Source organism: Mya arenaria, chromosome 5 (assembly GCF_026914265.1).
Source record: "Mya arenaria isolate MELC-2E11 chromosome 5, ASM2691426v1".
NCBI lineage: Eukaryota > Metazoa > Mollusca > Bivalvia > Myida > Myidae > Mya > Mya arenaria.
Window position 1 is genome coordinate 39,873,733 of NC_069126.1, and position 19,421 is coordinate 39,893,153.

Genomic DNA, 19,421 nt, shown 5'->3' on the forward strand with positions numbered 1-19,421 from the left:
CTCCTATTAATTTTGAGATCAGTAGGTCAAAGGTCAAGGTCACCGTGACCTTGAGGCGAAGAAACAGTTTCTGCTCAATAACTAAAGAACACTTGCACCCAGGATCTTGGTTTTCTCCTTGGACATGACTAGTAGATGACCCCTTTTGATTTTGAGATTAGTAGGTCAAAGGTCAAAGTTGCCATGACCTTGAGGTGAAGAAGCTGTTACCGCTCAGTTTCTAAAGAACGCTTGCACCCAGGATGTTATGCAGTAGATGTTCACTATTTAATACGGTTGAATAAACCAAACTTCACTGTTGGTTCGTCTCCATTCCATAATTACAAATTCAATGTCCATCATTTATTTTTTCTCAGCTATGACCACACAATCTGGGAGAGAAGTGCTTTTTCAAAAAAGCAATCTCTAGTTTTCTTTGTTTGTACAGCCGTATGTTTTCTGAACTCAGTCTATCGTAATGGCTTATGATAGTTTGAGTAACTGGCCACTGGTATCAGCGGTGTCAGTGAAAAGTTTATTCTGTTAAGATTTGGCATCAGGACTTACTGTAAATTGATGTGTATATGATGCATTAAAAAAAAAGAGAGAAAAATTGTGAAAATTGTAAAAATACTATAGATAGGACGGAGTTAAAAAAAAAAAAATTCTTTCATTTATTTCTTTATTGAAATAATTTTGGCCAGAAATGGATTTTTTTTTATCAGAAGCCTGAAACTATAAATAAGATGCAGGCTTTTGTGATTTGTAATTCTGGGGGAAAAAAAGTGTCATATACACAGTGATTTCAGTAAATGATACCTTGTTTTAGTGTATGATTTTAGAGAAATGTCTATCATTCCATAATTGAATGACTGAGGTTTCCCACAATTTCAGAGCTCAAACCTAGGACAAAAGTGTGCCCCGACCAGCGACTGTTTCCGTGCAAGTATGACGACATGTGTTTGCCGTATCTGATGGTGTGTGACGGAAAGATGCAATGTCCTCATTCCTCTGACGAGAATCTGCCTTGGTGCTTCAGTATGTACACTGATTTTTGATTTTTAAGTGGTCTTTTCATAGGGATTGTATTGTAAAGCATCTTTATAAAATTTGGAATATTTCACTCAAAGGCATGCCATACATAGCACATGGCAAACTGTTTCCAGTGCTGTTAATAATAAAATTACAAAGTTTTTTTATTTCACCATAGGTGGCCCTGTCCATCCATCCGTTTGGTTTTCTGTGTCTTGGCTGTAACCTGTAGCAATGTCATGCATGGAAGTTTTTAAAATTACTTGGCACATGTGTTCGGTACATTGAAGCAATATGTGTAAGATCCACATCCCTACCTGAAAGGTCAAGGTTACCGTTACAGGCTAATCAGTATTGGTTGCAGTATACATATGCTCATAGAGGAAGTCGTTGGTCTCTAGGCTGAAATTTTCTTTGTGATTAGGTTATGCCCCTTAACATGTTCATAATAGAATCATACAGTCGGTCCATCTGTGCATGTGTCCGATTGTTGTTCTGCTTAAATAACTTTGCACATGTCTTCAGTACATAAAGAGGACATGTGGGGTGCACAGGACCATCTCAAAGTGTCACATGCAAGACCCAGGTCCCTTATTACTCTTACTTTTTAACTCCTCTACATCTTTAGTCAACCATCATGGAGTCTTTCATGTACCTATAGTTTATGATACCTGCTCCTGAATGTAGGCTTATAAGTACTGGCATAATTCATTGTAGTAGATGGCACTCCAGGGGCATTCATCACTTACTGTGACATCTCTAGTTCAAACCCTTTTCTTTGCTGTAACGCTGTATTGGATCATTTGTTTCTGGTTACACTGTGTACTCATCTCTCAGACTGTATGATGGAGATTTTATCTAATTTTGAGCATTCAAAATGAAAGGAATCTGCAGCCAATTATATTAAACTTTGGTTTGGTCAAATTTAGTCAAAACAATTATTTAACCATTTATTACTAATAACCAATCAAATAATTTTATGGGTGGAAAAAGGATTTGACCTTTTGAGTGGAATAGAAGTGTAACTCAAGTCTTAAATTTGCAAAAATGACCTGTGGACAACTTATCACAGTATTATGCAACTGCTGGAGGCCAAGTTGGATAAGTGTAGTTTTCTGTTTCAGACAATGTTGCCAGTGACGGCCATGTATCGGTGAAGATTGAAAGTGCCACAGAGGCAAGTGTGTTCTGGTCCCAATATAACAGGACGTCAGAATACATAGTATCATATGCGTGAGTCTACTTCAAATATCACAAATATATTTAGGCTTTCCGGTGGTTTATTGAATTTTATTAATGAGATACTATGAGATGTATAATCTTTATGTCACTATAAAAACAATAATACCGTAAATGACTGGGTATAAGACGATAGGGGGTATTAGAAGCAGGGAAAAAAATCTGTGAAAAATCCGAGAAAAAAACTTTTAATCTGTTTTTGGTGAAAAGACCCATAGAAAAAATGTCAAAATCGTCCGGCATTTTCAGCCACCATGTTTGTTGACAGTGACAAAAAAAAATCTTTTTCGTGAAAATGGCGATGGTTATCTTTAAATCCATACAACCATATTGTCGAGAATGAAAAGTTGTTATGCAAAAAATATTTTGACAGTGCCCAACTTTGCTTTTTTATATGTAAGTTTGAATATAGTTTAATTCAATTTATTATTCAAAATAATATTGAATACCGTAATTCACAAGAGTTCGGACACCATAAATTAATTATTTTTTTCTCTCTCCGAATACATACAAAATTATCATTTTTACATTTTATTTACATGTTTGTTTAACCTGCCTTTTTTCTTCATGTTTGCTTTTTACCACTTATTAATTTATCCGTAGTAATCAATGGTCATAAACTTATTTATTACGCCTATAAGTGTAAATCCTTCATGAAGTTAATTAAAACACCATTTTATACATGCACTGAACTGAATAAACACATTCTATCGGCTTCAGATCAAAGAGTCACACTGTGTGACGTCACATAACTTACAGTTATACCCACGAGGATCTCGTGGAGAGCATGGACATTGCTATGCAGGATTAATGTATAACTGTACGATTATTGCTTCATATAGTCGTGTGGTACAAGTTTGAAAGCTTATTGGCAGATCGTTTTACAAACATGCCATGTCGATGTTTTCTTAATCCCTTGATTGCCCTTGTTGTTTGTTTAATCCTCAAATAAATATATCACACTTCCTTTTCAACAGGCAATAAATCGTTTAGGATGGGTAGTAACTAATTAAATTGTCACAGTGGTGTATACGGTTAGGTAATCTAGCCAGGCATTGATAAAAATCAATAATCTTCGTCTGTGAAACTTGGTAACTATGAAAGTTATGATTGATGTCCTTTGGGTGTCCGAAAATTAAGTACGCAAAATAAATTATTTTGGGAAATAATTATGGGTGTCCAAATATTTAGAGTGTCTGAACTCTTAGGTGAATTACGGTAACTTTAATCGAAAAATATTTTTGTTGAAATTATAAACGTCTTATGATATACCGTATCCCGATCTTCAACTGCCGTTTTAACCCGTATATACTCGATCAATTTGACGCGAGTAACATCCCTTTCTACATAAATCTAAACAAACTCTCGGCTTGAAATTGACCCCAGAAAAAAAGTTCAAAAAATTGTTACTGGGTATTATACGCAGGCATTTTTTTGCATCAAAATCTGAGGGAAAAATAGTGCGTCTAATACCCAGTCATTTACGGTATAAAGTTTTGATGTCATACAGTATTTTTGCCACAAGTAAAAGAAATAAAAAAAAATATTATCAAAATGGTATGACATTTGTCTGGCTTTTCTTACTGCATACTATTAAATGCCAAAAATTATTTGTTTGGTGTTACTCGACCCCCTTTTTGAGCAATAGGCTGCTTCATTTGGTTATATTTTTCAACCCTAGGAAGAAATGTTATTAAGACAAAAATAAAATAATCTCAACAGAGAAAATGGGGTCACAAGTATTTTTTGTGGGTTGTGTATGGCCAAACAAATCATGTAATAAATGTTGCCTGGCTGTGCAAATTTGTAAAGTGCATGGGATACAATGATGGGACTTGAATAGTACTTGAATTTTAGGGCGCTGGATGAAAAAACCTTTAAGGTGCAAAATTCTCCTTAATCTACTTGATTTTTGTTTTATTTTGCCTTGAAAACTGGATTAAAAGTGCTTGCTTTTTCAGACACAGTCCTGAAATTTCCTTGTTCTGCTCCAAATAATCATGCCTGTTATAAAAAAGGTCCATCTTTACAAAAAAAAGTTTTGCTAGTAACAAACTCTTTGCTATCTGAATCTGTTGGTGTTTGTGTAATGGTAAGGCTATGGTACAGGTTTTAAACTCCAGTGGTACAATCAGTATGAGAAGCTGTTAAGTCTTTTTCAGTTTCCAGTTTTGATTTTGCTGTGAATGTCTTTCATGTTCAGCAAAAAGAGTTTTTTGCTTATCCTTGGCTGGTTGATGATGACAATAATCACAAAGCAATGTGAAAACATTGCATAAGGGTTATTGACATCAGTTCAATGGGCGAGTCTGCCCTGAATTCCCATGTAAAGTCCCAAAACCCTTATTTCATAGCTGCATATAAATAAAAGTCCTTGAAAATATGGGTAATGTTATTTATAAAAGATAGTTAAATAAAGGCCTTGAATTCTTCTCGAATAAAGGCCTTGAATTCTTCTCGAAGAAAGGCCTTGAATTCTTCTCGAATAAAGGCCTTGAATTCTTCTTGAAGAAAGGCCTTGAATTCTTCTCGAATAAAGGCCTTGAATTCTTCTTGAATAAAGGCCTTGAATTCTACTTGAAATCTCCTTAATTTGATTGCCAGTCTGGCTGTATAAACCCTGAATGATATCATAAATTGACTGTTTGTTATTTGGTTAGTTACTGCTAAAAGTCTTATTACCAATAATATGTGACATCATCAGTGAAAAGGAAGCCTGATGAGGCTAGTCCCACTATGAACACAAAACGTGAAATATTCAAGTGATCAGAGAAAAAAGACATCTGATCACAATGTGTAGAGTTGAATAAGAGATAAATTTCAAATGTATTTGAAAGTAGGAATGGTTCACATGACGCACATTACATCAAAACTTAATTAAAACTTTGCATTTACCTCAGCAGAACTCATTATTGCAAGCGATGTCATGTATGTAAACACTATATCTATAACATTTGGAATATTTATTAGTTTTAAAAAATACATTAAACTCCTTTCTAGCTACCTGATGCAACAAAACTGGCATTCCTTCAACAAGACAGGAGGTCATCACAACTCCTTGAAGTTGACGGGCCTGCATCCTGCTGAGCACTACTCCTTCACAGTGTACGCTATTCTGGGGAACGGTCGGGTCATGAAATATCCCACAATACAGGAGACAACCAAGGATGGAGGTTTGTGATTAATTAATTGATGTTTATTGAAATGAGAGCTCTGAACTGTGTATTTTATCAACCTACCTGTTAACTTAAAGGAATTGTCAAAACTTTGTCCAAACAATAAAATGAACACAGTTTGACCTAGATCCATAAATCTGTTTTGGTATGTTGCCCATGAGCAATTGATGACCCCTATTGTTTTGGGGGTCAGTATGTCCAAGGTGAAGGTCACTGTCAGCGTTATTATGAAAACTTTGTCTGTGCAATAAATTGAGAACAGTATGACTGAGTATCATGAAACAGTGGTTGGTTGCATTTGACCAGTTGATGATCACTATTCTCTTTGGGATCAAGAGCTCAAAGGAAATATCGCATTCAACAATTTTCTTATCTGGAGCATAAATTAAAAACTCTTGGATTGATTTATTGAAACTTCATAACGTGGTGTAGGACAAAAAGAGGAAATACTGTGAACAAGAACCATAACTCTATTTCAGCAATTTACAGAGGAATTGTCCTTTGTTACTTTTTTTTTTGCGTCTGGACCATAACTTGAAAGCTAAAAATTAAATTAAACTTCATACAATGGTTAAGGACCAGGAAAGAAAGTGTATAAGAACATAAGAAGTGTATTTCAGCTAATTACTGAGTTATTGCCCTTTGTTTTGTTTTCTTGTCCAGAGCATAACCTGAAAACTATTGGATGGAATTTAATCAAACTTCATTCAAAAGTAAAATGTTTTGTAAAGATCACTTGCTGAGAGAAGTTTTGTGATGTGATTGAGTTGTTGTAACTCATGAATGTTAAAGCTTTAACTTAAAAAACTAATGGGTTAACTTTAATCTCAATTTTGTTGTTGTTTTATTGTTTAGTGCCCGACCCACCATCAAGCGTGCACCTGGAGTTCAAAGAGGAACTTGAGCTGGATGTAACTTATTTTTCTCCCATTCTTACAAATGGAAATATCATCAGCTATGAGGTAAATGAGTATTATCATTATCAGCAGTTGCAGCATCATCATCAGCATTGCCATCAACATCATCAGCAGTTATAGCAGCATCATTAGCATCAACATCAGCATCATCATCAATATCAGCAACAGTAGCAGCAGCATCATTACCATCAACATCAGGAGCAGTTGCAGCATCACATCAGCATCATCATCAACATCAGCAGCAGTTATAGCAGCATCATTAGCATCAACATCAGCATCATCATCAATATCAGCAACAGTAGCAGCAGCATCATTACCATCAACATTAGCAGCAGTGGCAGCAGTATCATCAGCACCGTCCACTACATTATCGTCTACTTCGGCTTCTATATCATCTTGATCATCAGAATCAACAACTCTTATAAACCCTTTATATAAGTATTAACGCATATGGAGTATTCTGGCTTACATTGAGTGACGTACGGCTACACCTAAAAGAATAGACAGACATATGGGAACAAAAAATTAGGGATGCAAACGAATATTCGAATATTCGAATATTCGATCAAACGTTTAGTATTCGAATGTCAAAATCGGTATTCGAATATTCGATGTTTTGTTCTTGAATAAATATAATAATAATTATTTTGCCAACGGTTGTAGTGTTTTAGATTCGTTTGTCTTGTTTTTACAACGATTGGCCCATAATGCCAGACGTGTGAATGTGATGACAATACACTAAACACGCGTCATGTGTCATTAAGGGACATATCGTCGGGTCCCGGCGATAAAAAGGCGCCGTAATTTTACAATAATTGGCTGAAAGACAAGTGAGACAAAAAAATATTTTCGGTAGATTGCCTCTACCAATTAAGAATTTCTGAAATAAACTAGTTCCCAAGTTGGTTTGGTTGTTCCATTTTTTTGTAGTGGTCAATCCCAGAACGAGGCTGCTCGTCCTACGGAAAGACCCTCCATTGGCACATAACAACAATTGACCAGAAATCCATCCAAGTTCCCGTTGTTTACAAATATAAAGGCAGAGGATTATAAATTAAAAGTTTTTGTTTCTATCTTTGATCATAAAGTACTATTTTTTGTCTTTCTAAAATGAAGAATTTCAGAGGCTCATTTGGTGAAATTCAGTGTCCGCCGCGCGTAGTGGTTACGACACAGTAGAGCTTAAATGCACCGGCAATTACTTTAGCGAATATTGTAAAAGTTTACTACAACTTTTAAAAGATGTATTTTGGTAATCGAATATTCGAATATTCGTTCGAAAGAATTACCGAATATTCGAATATCAATTTTGCCATTCGTTTGCATCCCTACAAAAAATATATAATTCAACCTTTAAAGAAAAACAGTAAAGAATTTAAACATTTTTGCTTTTTTAAAGAATAATAAATTTATCACCTTACCCGCACCATGTTCTTCCCTTAAAACTTGGATGGTAATATAAATCCTCTCTTGCCTAAGGTATAGGTTCCTAAGATATCCTCTTCTGTTTGCAGGTGTGTCTGAGGGATGATCCAAAAACATTCCAGGTTTGTGAGACTGAAGATGGAGGAAAGCGCAGACATGTCTTTTACAACTCTGGCTCGGTCAAGTTCCAAGATAAGAAAGTCTATGTAGTTCAGGTGAGCAAACCTTTTCTGTTGCATATATTTGGCATCACTTTTAGAGCAATGCAAGCCTATATCAAAGGTGTGAGTCTCATATGTATATTGTTTACCATGGACAATTAGTTCAAAAATGGCCTGCCTATCATATCTGACCCCCCCCCCCCCCCCCCCCCTCCCCTTCATCCCAGCCGGTTTACTCTGTTTTTTTACTTACAGGTTGCTGCAAGCACCATTGGAGGAAAGAGTGGTTATAAATCAAGCAACATCACGTTCGGTCTACAAAAGATAACATCCTACGTTGGAAACATTAATGTTGAAAAAGTGGACACTAACGGGCTTAAAGTTACCTGGACTAAACCAACGTCACCTGTCCCCATTGACAACTACGTAGTACAAATACAGAGCTCCACATATACAGAATCTGTCACAATAACAGAGACTGAACATACATGTAAGTTCTGTCCATTTGAATCAGTTTTAAGTAATGATACATTTTAATGTGTTCTAAAGTCTCATATAACATGCATTAGAGTTTGGATGCTAGAAATTAATCCACAATTGTGCTTTAGTAGACCTGCATTGTATGTTTAGCACATGTTCCTTATGAAATTAAAATTTGTTTTTTTTTTCCAATCCATATTTAATAATTTAAAATATGTATGTCTATTTTAAAATATTTATGATTTTATATTATTTGATAGTTCTTGCTTAAAATACGTATATGAACATTGGACACTTTTCCTTAAAATGTACTGGTGTTATCAAATTAAACGGTTGATAATGCACTAGGATAGATAAAATGCTGGTATAGATAATACACTAGAATAAATAATGCTCTAAGATAGATAATACACTAGGATAGATAATACACTAGGATAGATAATACACTAGGATAGATAATACTCGAGGATAGATAATACACTAGGATAGATAATACACTAGGATAGATAATACACTAGGATAGATAATACACTAGGATAGATAATACTCGAGGATGGATAATACACTAGGATAGATAATACTCGAGGATGGATAATACACTAGGATAGATAATACACTAGGATAGATAATACTCAAGGATAGATAATACACTAGGATATATAATACACTAGGATAGATAATACTCAAGGATAGATAATACACTAGGATATAAAATACACTAGGATAGATAATACTCGAGGATAGATAATGGACTAGGATAGATAATACACTAGGTTAGATAATACATTAGGATAGATAATACTTGAGGATAGATAATACACTAGGATATATAATACACTAGGATAGATAATACTCGAGGATAGATAATACACTAGGATAGATAATACTCTAGGATAGATAATACACTAGGATAGATAATACTCGAGGATAGATAATACACTAGGATAGATAATACTCGAGGATAGATAATACACTAGGATAGATAATACACTATGTAAATACTAAGCTAGCATAGGTTAAATGCTAGGATAGATAATACACTATGTAAATACTATGCTAGCATAGGTTAAATCCTAGGATAGATAATGCACTTGGATAGATATTAGTCTAGGATAGAGAATATTCTATGTAGATACTATGCTAGGATAGGTTGTATGCAAGGATAGATAATACGCTAGGATAAATTTTACGTAATACGCTTGGGTAGATAATATACTGGAATAGATAATACACTTGAATAGGTAATACACTTGGATAGATAATACACAATGTTGATACTATGCTAGGATAGGTTATACACTAGAATGGATAATACACTAGGATAAATAATACACTAAGATAGATAATATTCTGGAATAAATAATACACTAGGATCAGGGCTTCTAAAAAATTCCCCACCTCCCCCCCCCCCCCCCCCCCCCCCTAAAAAAACCTGTTCAAAAGTCTGATTATATAGATGTGTATTCTGTCAATGTTTTTTCCTGATGTGGCAATGTGGCCGGCGGGAGGCGGTCAGACGACAAAAAGTGAAACAGTATTATGATTTATTTACTTAATGCTTCTACAGTGGGTCAACATTCAACTGATAATCTTGAATAATAAAAAAATATATATATATATTTATAATCAGGGCTTCAAGCTATAAGTTTGATATCGACAACAAATTTTTCGTTACTGTGAACTAAAATGATGTAAGCGGCGCACTCAGCTTTTAGACGCTGTAGTTAATCAAGCGTGTCGCTGTTCATATCTTATATATGACTAGGTTAATTAATTCGGGTTTTTAATGCTTTCGTGCATTAACAATGACAATTGTATTTATCTTTAAAAATGTTTTTAACCAGCAATGCTTCTTTATTACAATTTAAATTGAACAGTTTGGTTATCAACAAACGGATAAATCATATAATGATCGACCAAGATGACATAGCATATTGCCATGTGAAAATATGGGCCCATTTTAACACTTGATCAGGATAGCTGCATGCACATAATTAACACATAATTTGTTTAATTGTGTCTTCTGCGACCTACACGTGATTGGACCGATTGCAATCGTCTGCTAATTAACTGATATCGAGTGTTCAGAGTAGCGGAAAAAGCAGCTGGTCACATTGGTCTGATGGTAACTAGGACACTTTTATTGGGGGTAATTTTGAATGTGTGAATGACCCAAGAATGTTTGTGTATTACAATTTTTACTAATTTAGTCTATTTGGAACGAAATTATAAAAAAATGAGAAAATTTTGGACTAATATTATTACACTTTTTGAAACTGAAATCAGTCTGGCTTGGTCAAAATCGGTCCAGACCGGCAAATTGCCGGCTTTTAAGGAGCCCTGACTAGGATAGATAATACACTAGGATAGATAATACGTTGGGGTAGATAAAAATGCTAGGATAGATAAAACGCTTGGATAGATAATATGCTGTGTAGATACTATGCTAGTATTGGTTATACACTAGGATAGATAATACACTAGGATAGATAATACGTTGGGGTAGATAAAAATGCTAGGATAGATAAAACGCTTGGATAGATAATATGCTGTGTAGATACTATATATGCTAGTATTGGTTATACACTAGGATAGATAATAAACTGGAATGGATACACTTGGAAAGTTATTTACATCCATGAATATAATCTTTAGTACGCAGGCAATAATTTTAATTATATTCTAGAGAGAATAACTGGAAGTATTATAAAATTCTGTAAGAATGATGATTTGATATTGCAGTTACCGACTTGTGTCCGGCCACATGGTACATGGTTGCCGTGGCAGCCAACAACAAGGAATCTGGATCTGGCCCTGAAATCAGCACGAGCAGTCAAACAGCAGGTAGGCAGCTGTTGACAAGTTGTCCATGATTATAAAACATAAATAAGTTCAGTTGTATTAAAGAAGGCCAAGCATAACACTACCACATTCATGTATTTCGCAAGTTTGTGTTTTTAATTTTCCAGAATTTGATATTCAGGCAGTTGCAGAACTCTTGTAAACATTAAAATTGGATTTCAATTGTAATTAACATAACTGTCTCCACCCATATTAACATGATATTTGACAGTGTAGCAGGTGTCTGTTTAATATTGAACAACCCCTACCCCATGGACAGCATATAATTCTCTACCTTGCAAAATTCTTAACATCACTTGTTTGCCTTTATTCACTTTCAAGTGACATTAGATGGATTAATCAGGGTCTATTTTACATTTGATACCTGTCCCCTTCTTACAACATCTAATGCTCTTTCTTGCAGATCTCAATTTGAAAATTGTGTTTTATTTCATTTGAAACTGTTATAACTGCCTCCACCCACAGTGAGATTCAATGATGTTACCCATGTTCTTATATGTAGAGTATCACATATTATCATATTATGCACCACTTCCCATCACTGTTGTTAACCATTAAATTTCATTTCTCTAGGTTTGGACGTACCAGTCCCCACACACATTAATGTGACCTTAGATGGTGTTACCAGTGTACGTGTTACATGGAATGCCTCAGACAATTACACAGGGGTATGTAACCATTGATGAAAAACTTCATAGACTCCTTAAAGTAGTCATAGTTGTTGAAATGTTTACATTTACGTGGCATATTTCTCGAAGAGTGTTAAAACATTTTTGTTAATTGTTAACTTCCAGAAAGCAACATTTTAATACACAAAAGTGACATGTAGCTCATATCAGTTATATGTTGTAGTTGCTATGTACAAGTCAAATACATACATGGGGGTTGATTCAGAATTATGTAGACTTTTTGCATCAAATTATAATTAAACATGTATCTCTGGCCCCCATTTCTCGAAATATCTCAGGTTCATTATAACAGAAATAAGCTCATTAGTTTTATGTTTGTATGGTGTGTTTAATTTGAAAGAGTTTTGAGACTATAAAAGGAACTTATTTTTAAGAAGATCATGATGAACTTCATTTGATTCTGAAAAATCAAGTTTAAGCAAGAAAGGTTGAATGATACGAGAGACATAAAGCTGTTATGCTACAGATACTTGGGAAGTTTGAGATACATGAAGCTGTTATGCTTAAGATACTTTGAGAAGTTTGAGAGACATAAAACTGTTATGCTTAAGATACTTTGAGAAGTTTGAGAAACATAAAGCTGTTACGCTTAGATATATTGAGAAGTTTGAGAGACATAAAGCTGTTACGCTTAGATACATTGAGATGTTTGAGAGACATAAAGCTGTTACGCTTAGATACATTGAGATGTTTGAGAGACATAAAGCTGTTATGCTTAGATACATTGAGATGTTTGAGAGACTTAAAGCTGTTACGCTTAGATACATTGAGATGTTTGAGAGACATAAAGCTGTTACGCTTAAATACATTGAGATGTTTGAGAGACATAAAGCTGTTATGCTTAGATACTTTGAGATGTTTGAGAGACATAAAGCTGTTACGCTTAGATACATTGAGATGTTTGAGAGACATAAAGCTGTTACGCTTAGATACATTGAGATGTTTGAGAGACATAAAGCTGTTATGCTTAGATACATTGAGATGTTTGAGAGACATAAAGCTGTTACGCTTAGATACATTGAGATGTTTGAGAGACATAAAGCTGTTATGCTTAGATACATTGAGATGTTTGAGAGACATAAAGCTGTTATGCTTAGATACTTTGAGATGTTTGAGAGACATAAAGCTGTTACGCTTAGATACATTGAGATGTTTGAGAGACATAAAACTGTTATGCTTAAGATACTTTGAGAAGTTTGAGAAACATAAAGCTGTTACGCTTAGATACATTGAGATGTTTGAGAAACATAAAGCTGTTACGCTTAGATACATTGAGATGTTTGAGAGACATAAAGCTGTTACGCTTAGATACATTGAGATGTTTGAGAGACATAAAGCTGTTATGCTTAGATACATTGAGATGTTTGAGAGACATAAAGCTGTTACGCTTAGATACATTGAGATGTTTGAGAGACATAAAGCTGTTATGCTTAGATACATTGAGATGTTTGAGAGACATAAAGCTGTTATGCTTAGATACTTTGAGATGTTTGAGAGACATAAAGCTGTTACGCTTAGATACATTGAGATGTTTGAGAGACATAAAACTGTTATGCTTAAGATACTTTGAGAAGTTTGAGAAACATAAAGCTGTTACGCTTAGATATATTGAGAAGTTTGAGAGACATAAAGCTGTTACGCTTAGATACATTGAGATGTTTGAGAGACATAAAGCTGTTACGCTTAGATACATTGAGATGTTTGAGAGACATAAAGCTGTTATGCTTAGATACTTTGAGATGTTTGAGAGACATAAAGCTGTTATGCTTAGATACTTTGAGATGTTTGAGAGACATAAAGCTGTTACGCTTAGATACATTGAGATGTTTGAGAGACATAAAGCTGTTATGCTTAGATACTTTGAGATGTTTGAAAAACAAAAAGCTGTTACGCATTGATACATAGAGATGTTTGAGAAACATAAAATTTGACTGTTTGCTAGAAATTGACTTACTTTTCAGGACTATATTGTGTATTATGACTACAAAGCCACTGAGCTGTACTCCCACAAGGTTCAGGACTTCGCCTTTAAAAAACCCGTCCCTAGCAGTAAAAATTCCAACTTAAATCCTACCACCAAGTTGACGGACCTACGACCTTGCGAGGTGTACTATTTTAGGGTCGGACACAGCTGTCAGGGGAGTGACCTTTCACAAGCAGTTTCCATAGAAACGGGTGCAGGTATTTGACCTTTGATCTACATTAATATTTGACTTACAGCTAAAATGTTGGGGGGAGGGAAAATGTCGTTGCTTAAGTTTAGTATGACACTTTGTACACGTATTACCGCAAAACACATTAAAACTTTGTGTGTGATTGAATCTTTCCAATTAATACTAAATTAAATATAACGTCTTATTACATTCAAACATACATCTATTTGACTACTAGTAGCTAACTGTACATCTATTTCAGATTTAAATGCCCCACCGAAAGACGTCAGATTTGAGTTCAACAAAATGTCCAAAACCGATGGTCAGCTGCTCTGGAGTGTTTGTAGTAAAGGTCTTCCAGCTGTAAGTCAATGGTCATTGTGGGGAGTGTTTGTAGTAAAGGTCTTCCAGCTGTAAGTCAATGGTCATTGTGGGGAGTGTTTGTAGTAAAGGTCTTCCAGCTGTAAGTCAATGGTCATTGTGATGAGTGTTTGTAGTAAAGGTCTTCCAGCTGTAAGTCAATGGTCATTGTGGGGAGTGTATGTAGTAAAGGTCTTCCAGCTGTAAGTCAATGGTCATTGTGGGGAGTGTTTGTAGTAAAGGTCTTCCAGCTGTAAGTCAATGGTCATTGTGGGGAGTGTTTGTAGTAAAGGTCTTCCAACTGTAAGTCAATGGTCATTGTGGGGAGTGCTTGTAGTAAAGGTCTTCCAGCTGAAAGTCAATGGTCATTGTGATAAGTGTTTGTAGTAAAGGTCTTCCAACTGTAAGTCAATGGTCATTGTGGGGAATGCTTGTAGTAAAGGTCTTCCAACTGTAAGTCAATGGTCATTGTGGGGAGTGCTTGTAGTAAAGGTCTTCCAACTGTAAGTCAATGGTCATTGTGGGGAGTGTTTGTAGTAAAGGTCTTCCAACTGTAAGTCAATGGTCATTGTGGGGAGTGTTTGTAGTAAAGGTCTTCCAACTGTAAGTCAATGGTCATTGTGGGGAGTGTTTGTAGTAAAGGTCTTCCAACTGTAAGTCAATGGTCATTGTGGGGAGTGCTTGTAGTAAAGGTCTTCCAACTGTAAGTCAATGGTCATTGTGGGGAGTGCTTGTAGTAAAGGTCTTCCAGCTGTAAGTCAATGGTCATTGTGATAAGTGTTTGTAGTAAAGGTCTTCCAACTGTAAGTCAATGGTCATTGTGGGGAGTGCTTGTAGTAAAGGTCTTCCAACTGTAAGTCAATGGTCATTGTGTGGAGTGCTTGTAGTAAAGGTCTTCCAACTGTAAGTCAATGGTCATTGTGATGAGTGTTTGTAGTAAAGGTCTTCCAGCTGTAAGTCAATGGTCATTGTGGGGAGTGTTTGTAGTAAAGGTCTTCCAACTGTAAGTCAATGGTCATTGTGGGGAGTGTATGTAGTAAAGGTCTTCCAGCTGTAAGTCAATGGTCATTGTGGGGAGTGTTTGTAGTAAAGGTCTTCCAGCTGTAAGTCAATGGTCATTGTGATGAGTGTTTGTAGTAAAGGTCTTCCAGCTGTAAGTCAATGGTCATTGTGATGAGTGTTTGTAGTAAAGGTCTTCCAGCTGTAAGTCAATGGTCATTGTGAGGAGTGTTTGTAGTAAAGGTCTTCCAGCTGTAAGTAATGGTCATTGTGATGAGTGTTTGGAGTAAAGGTCTTCCAGCTGTAAGTCAATGGTCATTGTGGGGAGTGTTTGTAGTAAAGGTCTTCCAACTGTAAGTCAATGGTCATTGTGGGGAGTGTATGTAGTAAAGGTCTTCCAACTGTAAGTCAATGGTCATTGTGGGGAGTGTATGTAGTAAAGGTCTTCCAGCTGTAAGTCAATGGTCATTGTGGGGAGTGTATGTAGTAAAGGTCTTCCAACTGTAAGTCAATGGTCATTGTGGGGAGTGTATGTAGTAAAGGTCTTCCAGCTGTAAGTCAATGGTCATTGTGGGGAGTGTATGTAGTAAAGGTCTTCCAACTGTAAGTCAATGGTCATTGTGATGAGTGTTTGTAGTAAAGGTCTTCCAGCTGTAAGTCAATGGTCATTGTGGGGAGTGTTTGTAGTAAAGGTCTTCCAGCTGTAAGTCAATGGTCATTGTGGGGAGTGTTTGTAGTAAAGGTCTTCCAGCTGTAAGTCAATGGTCATTGTGGGGAGTGTTTGTAGTAAAGGTCTTCCAGCTGTAAGTCAATGGTCATTGTGGGGAGTGTATGTAGTAAAGGTCTTCCAACTGTAAGTCAATGGTCATTGTGGGGAGTGTATGTAGTAAAGGTCTTCCAACTGTAAGTCAATGGTCATTGTGATGAGTGTTTGTAGTAAAGGTCTTCCAGCTGTAAGTCAATGGTCATTGTGGGGAGTGTATGTAGTAAAGGTCTTCCAGCTGTAAGTCAATGGTCATTGTGGGGAGTGTATGTAGTAAAGGTCTTCCAGCTGTAAGTCAATGGTCATTGTGGGGAGTGTTTGTAGTAAAGGTCTTCCAGCTGTAAGTCAATGGTCATTGTGGGGAGTGTATGTAGTAAAGGTCTTCCAACTGTAAGTCAATGGTCATTGTGGGGAGTGTATGTAGTAAAGGTCTTCCAGCTGTAAGTCAATGGTCATTGTGGGGAGTGTTTGTAGTAAAGGTCTTCCAGCTGTAAGTCAATGGTCATTGTGGGGAGTGTATGTAGTAAAGGTCTTCCAGCTGTAAGTCAGTGGTCATTGTGGGGAGTGTATGTAGTAAAGGTCATCTGTTGATTATATCTCCTTATAATAAAAGTGCTGCTTTGATTCTTGATAAATCAGCCTTAGTGTTTCTTTCCCACAACATACTTGTTTTATAAGCTATTGGATATCCTCACATTTAAACACTAAATTAATTTATATATATTAAGCTTTTGTAATTTATTTGTTGTCCAAAATTATTTTTAGCTCTACTGGCCAAAGGCCAGAAGAGCTTATGCAGCTCTACTGGCCAAAGGCCAGAAGAGCTTATGTAATGGTAATGTGTACGTAGTATGTGCATCTGTGCGTCCATGTGTCCGTGCGTCTGTAAACAATTGCTTGTGAACACGATACAGTCTTCAGTTTTGATTGTATCTCGATGAAACTTGTACAGTATCTAGATATCCATTAGAGCTCAGTTCCTTTTGAAAACCAGCCAGATCTGCCCATGCATGCCTAGAATATGGCCCTTGATAGTATAGAAAAATGCTATTGTGTAAACAATTGGTTGTGAACATGATACAGTCTTCATTTTTGATTGTATCTCGATGAAACTTGTACAGTATCTAGATATCCATTAGAGCTCAGTTCCTTTCAAAAACCAGCTAGATCCGCCCATGCATGCCTAGATTATGGCCCTTGATAGTATAAAAAAATGCTATTATGTAAACACTAGCTTGTGAACATGAAACAGTCTTCAGTTTAAATTGTATCTCGATGAAACTTGTACAGTATCTAGATAACCATTAGAGCTCGGTTCCTTTCGAAAACCAGCCAGATCTAACCATGCATGCCTAGATTACGGGCCTTGAAAGTATTAAAAAAACAGTTTGTCTGTAAACAATTGCTTTTGAACATGATACACTCACTGTCTTCAGTTTTGATTGTATCTTGATGAAACAGTATTTAGATATCCATTAGAACTTGGTTCCTTTTGAAAACCAGCCAGATCCGCCTATGCATGCCTGGATTATGGGTCTTGAAAGTATAAAAAATGCTATTTTAAGCTAAGTCTATTTTTGGCCAAGTCTACATGAGCGAAGTCTATTTTTAGCCAAGTTTACATGTAAAGTCACAATCGCTTGTGAAGGTTTGATTAAATTATGCCCCTGGGATCAGTACTGCCCCCCCCCCCCCACGGAGATTGTCCCGCAAGGGACCAGTGCGGCAAATGCAAACAACCTTGTTGACGGAGGCCCAGGGAAGAGTTCTCTTTTCTTTGTAAGGGACAGACCCCCCCACGCCCCCCCCTGTTAAATTGGGAAATGTTAAAAACCTTTTTGTCTGAAACCTCTATGCAAATCCATGCTATTTTGAACAAATATTAAGTGGTCCACTACCATGGTTGTTCAAATTATGCCCCTTGGGTCAAAACTGGCACTGCCCTGGGTGTAACAATTTTCCTAGAGACTTATTTAAGAAATATTTTCAAAATCTTCTTGTTTCAAACCACAAGGCCCATACCTTTGATATTTGTTGTGGAGCATCATATGATGCAATTGAAAACATTTGACATAATGCCCCTTGGGCAAAAGCTGGCCCCACCCCTTTTGACTTACTTATTAATTTTTAAAGCTACAGTAATGAAATTTTGACCATGTGTACAGTTTTGCAAACAAGCATTAATGTTGTCCTCGGATGTTCTTGACTTTGACCTTTGACCGCTTTTTAAAGCTACAGAAATGAAATTTTGACGAGTACAGTTTTGAAAGCAAATATTTTTTACCCTCAGATTACCTTTACTTGGCACATATTAAAATAGTTCATGATTACAACACTTCCTGTCCTCAGACGTTGAACGAGCAGCCTTTTCAGCTAACCCAAACACTAAAAGTGAACTATATATTTGTTGCCTATTACTTAAACGTACATGCTCTGGATTGAAAATGACCACAAGACCCATGCCAGTAGAGCATAGGCCCTTTGGGGCCTCTTGTTCATTCTGCTGGCTGATTTGCTTACCAATTCACTAGTGTCTATTGCACAAAAAAGTGCGTATGAAAAATAGAAATTAGGAACATGTTTTTCTCTGGTTAATATTTCATATTATGATTTGGTACATCTCAATTGTCTACAGGCACAAAAATGTCACAATATAAAAAAATTCTTCACATGTTTCTAGCTTCATTGTCTTGTTCTTTATTCTTCACATGTTTCTAGCTTCATTGTCTTGTTCTTTATTCTTCACGTGTTTCTAGCTTCATTGTCTTGTTCTTTATTCTAGGGTTACATGGTAAAGTACCAGGAAACAAGTTCCAACAAGACCGCGCGCTACATGAAACCCATTCTGGAGAACCCGGAAGCCCAGTTCCAATCCACTGAGATAAAGGGTCTCCTACGGGGAGCAAGGTACCAGATAATGGTCCGCATGAACTCGACTGGGGCTCAGTGGTCAGAGATGTATGACTTCTTAGTGGGTAAGCACATGTATCTCTCTTGTATTCAATTTTAGCCAAAGAAAAGATTTTAAGTTTTACTTTTTAAAAAGGGTAAAAAACTGTTGTTTTTCTTGATGAGGGTGAGTGAACTGATAGTGATAAAACATATTTGTCCAATTCAATTTTAGTTTTAGTTATTTTCTTTCTACTTACCTGAGTTTAATTTACAAAAATTAATGCTTTCACGGAT

The 19,421-nt window shown here is 36.1% G+C and overlaps 1 protein-coding gene across 1 annotated transcript in view; it reads left to right on the forward strand.

Annotated features, from left to right (window-relative positions):
* LOC128233810 (sortilin-related receptor-like) overlaps positions 1 to 19,421 on the forward strand; it is a 74,840-nt gene that overhangs the window by 44,505 nt on the left and 10,914 nt on the right. The window contains exons 28-38 of the mRNA XM_052947667.1: positions 874 to 1,017; positions 2,136 to 2,244; positions 5,251 to 5,423; positions 6,282 to 6,388; positions 7,858 to 7,983; positions 8,185 to 8,419; positions 11,152 to 11,253; positions 11,845 to 11,939; positions 13,922 to 14,141; positions 14,376 to 14,476; positions 19,018 to 19,210. Of these exons, the coding sequence (XP_052803627.1) occupies positions 874 to 1,017; positions 2,136 to 2,244; positions 5,251 to 5,423; positions 6,282 to 6,388; positions 7,858 to 7,983; positions 8,185 to 8,419; positions 11,152 to 11,253; positions 11,845 to 11,939; positions 13,922 to 14,141; positions 14,376 to 14,476; positions 19,018 to 19,210 (1,605 nt within the window). The remainder of the gene's footprint in view (positions 1 to 873; positions 1,018 to 2,135; positions 2,245 to 5,250; positions 5,424 to 6,281; positions 6,389 to 7,857; positions 7,984 to 8,184; positions 8,420 to 11,151; positions 11,254 to 11,844; positions 11,940 to 13,921; positions 14,142 to 14,375; positions 14,477 to 19,017; positions 19,211 to 19,421) is intronic.